Raw genomic sequence first — 6,828 nt, forward strand, 5'->3', positions numbered from 1 at the left:
TATATTAAAAGACCAGTTCTACATTGCCGATTTTCATTCTGTAACCAAGTGTGTAATTGTTTTGTTGCTGGAGCGGTATTAATATAAGCATGGTGTGCTTGTTTACCAAAATGTTGTTTACTGAAAATAAACGTTTGAGCCAATTGCGTCCAATGTACATGCATGTCTGAAATGTATGTTTATAATAAATCATTTTAACAACCTGATACTGTCCCAGTCGACATCTTTTGTTCTTCCACTCAGCACGCCTGACTGCACCCACCCTGAACAACAGATGGTTGCAAATCGAGGAGTGAGTGAGTTTGGCTTTACGCCGCTTTTAGCAATGTTCCAGCAATATCACGGCGGGGGACACCAGAAATGGTCTGCACACTTTGTACCCATGTCGGGAATCGAACCCGGGTCTTCGGCGTTACAAGCGAACGCTTTAAGCACTAGGTTACCCGACCGTCCCTGCAAACTCGCATATATACCACAACCTATTTGCCTCTGAAGCAGAGACTGTGTACATTAGGTGATAAGTAAGAATGAAAGATGAACATAATTTCCTACTGGATTGTTCATTTTAATAATGATCTGATCCGTCTTTGTTTACTGAAACCAAATTTACTTTAACAGTCGGCACAAAATAATATTCCGACGCATCGGTGACGAAAAATACGTCCGATGCAATTCACAGTTTGACTTCTAACAACTATTCCCATGCTTTTTTCAGGGGAACAGTTGACTTGCCTTTGCATGTGCTTGTGGCGGGTGGCACCAATGGGGCAAGTTACGCCCAACATTTCGCAAACACTGGTATCATCACTATTTGAAAGAGATTTATAAACACATGCTTATGATAAAGTCGGAATCGTACAATCAACTCTGGTTTCAGCAGAGATTTCCTATCACAATGGAAAGGGTTCAGTCGCTTTTATTTCCATATCCAATAATTATCAACTCGAGAGCTCTATAAAAAATATTCATTCAATAGCTTCATTGATACATAAGTCGAACATATATATGCGGAAACCTGAGGACGGACACCAAGAGATCATTACCATGTACATTTGGCAAATGATATTGCAAACAAATATTGGTTGACATGCATATATTCTCAAAGTACGTCATCAATGTTCATACCACCCATTCTGACTCTAAAAATCATAACCAAGGTATCGTACATTTGGCAAAAAATATTGCAAATAATTATTCGTAGACATGCCGTAACATATATTCTCAAAACACGCAATCAGTTTTCATCCCACCCTTACAGACTCTAGTCATCATACACTGACCGCAGCTCGGGTATCGTGTAATGGTCAGTCCATGCTGTCCGCGTGGAAGGGGCAGTGCTGACCCTTCGTGGCCGCTGGATTCCAATGTTACTACCAGATAAGGGTCGAGACCCAGGGGGTCGGGATATGGGTTTCACCCATGATTTGTTGTATTTAGTATTCATATACAAAGCCTCGCCCATAGGGCGCCATGTTTCCTCGCCTTCAGTGTGTGGGTGTTTTCCACAGAACGTGTCAACCTTATTTGATATATCTTGGAAACGGTCTTGTTCTTGCTTTTTCCGAAGGTGCAGGAGCTGTGAATAAAAGGTTGCTCGATCCCTTATTTCTTCATCTTCGTAATAGCGAACTTCTTTCTGACCCGTCGATATGCTCGCCCCACGCTTCGATTGCTGACGGATGCTCAACCTAGACGGACACGTGACCGCAGTACTGGGTCGAAGGTCAATTTTGGTCCGACGTCTGTCTGTAAAAGCATCCATGTTGAATTGTTCGTCGTCTTTTTCCAATTCTGCTTCATTTATTAATTTGCTCATGCGCTGAATTAGGGGCGATGAAAGTGGACGACAGGTGATTGAAGTTTTTAATTTCTGTAGTCTCATTTGTCTTTCGAGAAATTCTTCCATTGTGATCGCCAGTGGACCGTCTTTCTTCTCGCTTATCTCCCTTTGTCTGTCTCTGTATTTCTGGAGGCGACGTCGCATTTCATTCTGTCCTTTGCGCATGTCCGCGGCGACGACTTTGCTGGCAGCGTTGAGAGTAGACACCTGCATTGCACATCTTCGTCTTTCGAGAAAGTTTTCACGAATGGATTTCTTTTCGAATTCATTGTCCATTTCTGAGATATGCAAATGATTTGAATTCCTGTAACATAGAGAATAGATCATACCATTGAGGCAGTGAACTCATAAAAGAAAGTTCAGGCATTACATGAATAAACACATGTAGATGCATAAACAGAATAATTGAGTACAGTGTCAATAGTAACAAAACCAGTGGACATCCTTTTGAAAAAATAATCATGTTATGTAAAATATTAGAATTCAATGGGTCTTTCCTATGTATTACAGCTGCAAAACCAAATATATTTTACATCAAACCTTGAGCCTAAATGAAAAAAAACAATTCCCGAAAAGCAACTTGAAAGGCACCCTGAAACAATGTCTTTGTGGTGGCAGACATTACACATTCACCGGTCTGAAACATAATCATATTTTCAAGCAATTTCGATGACCATATCTCAGGATATATTGTGTTCACTTAAGGGCCTGATTTAGCTTATTTACCCAGAGAAACATCACAATATAACCAAATCCACACAATACAACACATACAAAATATATGTCTGGTACAAATTGGTATCGAGTGGGATCCGATGGGTATCGAGTGAGTTCAGATAGGTATCAAGTGTGTTCGGATAGGTTTCAAATGAGTTCAGATAGGTATCAAGTGAGTTCAGACAGGTATCAAGTGAGTTCAGATAGGTAGCAAATGATATCAGATAGGTATCAATTGGGTTCACATAGATATCAAATGAGTTCAGATAGGTATCAAATGAGTTCAGATAGGTATCGAGTGAGTTCAGATAGGTATCGGGTGAGTTCAGAAAGGTATCAAATGAGTTCAAATAGGTACCGAGTGAGTTCAGATAGGTATCAAATGAGTTCACATAGGTATCAAATGAGTTCAGATAGGTACCGGGTGAGTTGGGTAGGTATTACGCCTCATTTAACACTTTTCCAGGCATATATTCTTCTCAAGGTTTCATAGTGTTCCCATGTTGGGACTCGAAATCAGTCTCCTGCTTGACAAGTCAACGTTTTAACCACTAGGCCACCCCACCCCTGGTATTAAGGTTGCTTTTAACAGTGTTTCAAATGTTAATTAACGAAAACCTGCAAAAAGATTTGCACGTGTTCCATCCGACAAAAGACACTTTTCAGGTGATTTACATTTTAATCCAATAAATCTTCATATTTCTTCCCTGGAAATGAAGTGCATCTCTTGCAATTGTGGATTGTGTGAATGAATTGTGTGAATCAACTTGACATGGTCATACTTATACCAACACATACGTATAACAGTCCTAGCGCTGAGAATATTTTGTGAAAAGGGACCCTGTGTTTAAGGTTTATTGCTTGGATATTTCCTTATTACTTTGGAATATACATGTTAATGAGACAAAATCTAAAGTATAATTTCATATTATTTCCTCCAATGTATAATGTCTCATAATCACGTTATACATAACATATTGATAAATAAATGTCAAGATCTAAGTTCAACATTGGTCTGCTAAACTTTATGGCATAAAAAATGAAATTGCGACCCCCATGTTTCTTGAGACGTCACCTGTTCTAGAATACTCATTGATAAGATGCATGTAATATCGCCTATCAAAAACATCACCATCGAATAACCATTTCTTGTGTTCGTTCCATGTTTTACCACCATCAAACATGGATGTGTACCTTCTTTTGCCCGGCAGTGTATTATCTAGTAGTGTAACTAGTAGTTTGCTCTGAAATATTCGATCCCCAAGGGCTACTAGGGCCATTGTGGCATTACTAGCAAGTTTGATTGAAATTTAATCTTTATTTAGTCTTTAATTTAGTCTGTAAAATTTAGTCTTTAATTCAAGATTTCTTACATATAATCAAAACCTTAATTTTAAAATAATCACGATCATAATGTATCAGTTGCACAAATGTCTTTAATAACTAGACTGCAAATGGGTACCAACTTGTGAGTCATAGCCCCTCTTAAAATACACCCATAGATCCAGATATACATGTACATCCAACTTACGTGACAGCTCAGTACATAACCATCCTAGCAGGAAGACGTCCAACAAACTTCAAAAATACAAATCCGTGCGTCACTAGAGGCGGAGTACGTGACTTCCTCTTGCACATGTTCGCCGGGGATTTACCCCTGTGGGGGAAACTAAGCGTTAATCAGATTTCCTTCACAGCAATCCTCTCATGAAGAGTCGGATCTGGCCATATTATACGGCAAACATCTTAACAATAACGCTCTAACAGCTTCGGGCGACGTTTCTGCAATACGAACAATCATAACATATTGTTCGGATTACTTCAACTTGCATTTCGTCATGCCCTAATGCTATTAGTCTGGTTTAAAGATTCCAGTAGTTAATGTGTTAATCCCCTAGCTGTAGCCCAAGGCTAGCGGGGTAGGGCGTGCTTGGTTTATTCAGTGGTTACTAGACGATGCATGACCTAGTAAAAGGACCCTTGCGGTGTGTACACGCACGGACGGAGCATGTTCGTATGGTCATTCAATATAACATTGATTTCAACTATCGGAATATGAAATCAAACATCACCATTCACCATATGTTGTGTTGTATTGATACGTCAGGGTCGTTGTTAAAGGGATGTTTTGCTCGTTACTGGCGAGGGTGCTTTGTTGTAGTCACGCCTTGGGGTGCTTGTGGAAATGTGCTGTCAGATAGACTTAACTCTCAACTTAAGTTAACCATTAACTAGTTTTCACTTAATGATGTGAATGATTACAAACACTTTACATAACATTTGCGCTTTTATCCACATACAATTGGTGTTATGCCTTGGTTCAACGTTGCTGAGATCAGTTAAATAATATGTCTAAGAGGTGTAGGTTTATTGAACTGGAGAACTAATTTTGCCTGTTGGTATCCAGTTGATCCAGATATGAAGGATAAAGATCGTGTATGGTGTCCTAGTTTTGTTTGGTTTGGTTTTTTCTTGTTCAACGCCGCAATATTCCTTCTATAGGACGGTCTGTAAATAATCGAGACTAGGCAATACAGTGATTGACATCATGAGCATCGATCCATGCAATTGGGATACGATTACATGATCAAACAAGTCACCGAGCCTACCACCCATTCCATATGATCGCCTCTTACGACAAGCATGGGTTGCTCAGGACCTATATTATTACCAGGAATCCCCACGGGTCTGTTGTTTAAGACATCCTACTAATTTTGGAGGTTTCTTTGTTTGTTTTACGCCACTATGCCAGCTTTATGTCGGCGACCGGGAACAAATCAGTAAACTAGTGGTTAATATCATGAGTAAAGTCCCACGCTGTTGGGGTACGATGACACACAGACAACCGCTGTCACCGAGCCTGACACCCGATCCACACGTCTCTTACTACACAACTTTGAGTTATGTCAGCTGTCCCCTGCACATAGAAGCGCTGTGGCCAAGTTTAGATGTGGAGTGGCACCCCTCCGAATTGAAACCGGACGATATGAAAACATTCCTTTAGAGAACAGACTGTGTTTTAACTGTATGAATACCATTGAAGATGAGAACAACGTCCTCTTAACACGTCCTCTTCATACAGATCAGTGCAGGGGTCTCATCAAGGTTAGCAGGGAAGTGTGGCCAGATTTTGACATTTTAACAAACAGAGTAATATTTAACTGTATTTAGCCCACCATGATCTTAACTTTCACACTGCCATGACATTTTAACTAAACGCAGAGGCATTTTATACTGTTAAACTTTGCTGACTTTTATATATGTACATATGTACTTTTTCGCACATTTTGTATGTTGTAATTAATGTCTCATAAATCGCTGAGCGATTGGTTGTTTTACATGTTACATAATGAGTATGCATACACTGTGGTATATGCCCATGTAAAACAAGTGAGACAGCAATAAACTTTCTTCTTCTTCCTCTTACGACAAACACCAGAACCCATGGATCCTTGTCGTGAGATGATCGGGGTATTATAACTGTAAGAGGCAGTAATTGGAGATCTACCCCTTTCCAATCGTTCATTTATTGCTGTTGAATAGAACTTAAAGAATATTGACACGTCATTTACTGAAAACAGTCTTTCAGTTTGTTTTCTGTTTCTCAGTTTTTTTATGATATATTTCTCAACGATGACTGCATTTTCGCAATAAAGTCCAAGTCCGTAACACAAAATACACACAAGTTGTTTTCAACGAGAATGCATCTTGAGCGAGAGGAGCCTTGGTGGTTGCTGGTTGTGTGATAATTGACTCCTCACTGTCGTCAACTTCATCTTCTGTGTTATCGTCAGGCTGCCCGCGAACGAGGTCAACGATGGTGTCGGTATAGTCAATTCTTCTTCGCATGGGGGGCGGTCGCGTAGCCTAGTGGTTAAAGCGTTCGCTCGTCATGCTGAATGCCCGGGTTCGATTCCCGACATGGATACAATGTGTGAAGCCCATTTCTGGTGTCGCCCGCCGTGATAAAAGCGGCGTAAAACCATACTCACTCACTCTTCGCATGGGATGGTGTAATGTCTGATTTTCAGTGGTCCATTCATATAATTTTCTCCGCTATTTTGCCCTTTTCGCTCAATGAAATCTGTTTCGGCGGATAATCAAGACTGGTTATTTTCTGGCGTTGACGTTTTATATTCTACCAGGGGTCAACATGGATGTTTGTCAGTTTGATGTAATATACACAATACAACACATAGACATGCGCATACTTCTGATACACGTGGTCTCGTGGATAGAGCGTCTGCCCAGAGAGCGGAAGGTCAGGGGTT

The 6,828-nt window shown here is 40.3% G+C and overlaps 1 protein-coding gene across 1 annotated transcript; it reads right to left on the minus strand.

The window, feature by feature from the left end:
* Window positions 1-565: 565 nt before the first annotated feature.
* Window positions 566-4,379, minus strand: LOC124120474. The gene is made up of 2 exons (XM_046483310.2): window positions 4,089-4,379; window positions 566-2,144 (listed from the first exon to the last, which is right to left on the minus strand). The coding sequence occupies exon 2, from the start codon at window positions 2,114-2,116 to the stop codon at window positions 1,262-1,264; it is 855 nt and encodes a 284-aa protein (XP_046339266.1). The 5' UTR covers window positions 2,117-2,144; window positions 4,089-4,379; the 3' UTR covers window positions 566-1,261.
* Between the last annotated feature and the right edge of the window lie 2,449 nt (window positions 4,380-6,828).

The sequence above is a fragment of the Haliotis rufescens genome, unplaced genomic scaffold (assembly GCF_023055435.1).
Source record: "Haliotis rufescens isolate VD_foot unplaced genomic scaffold, xgHalRufe1.0.p SCAF_3, whole genome shotgun sequence".
NCBI classification, from domain to species: domain Eukaryota; kingdom Metazoa; phylum Mollusca; class Gastropoda; order Lepetellida; family Haliotidae; genus Haliotis; species Haliotis rufescens.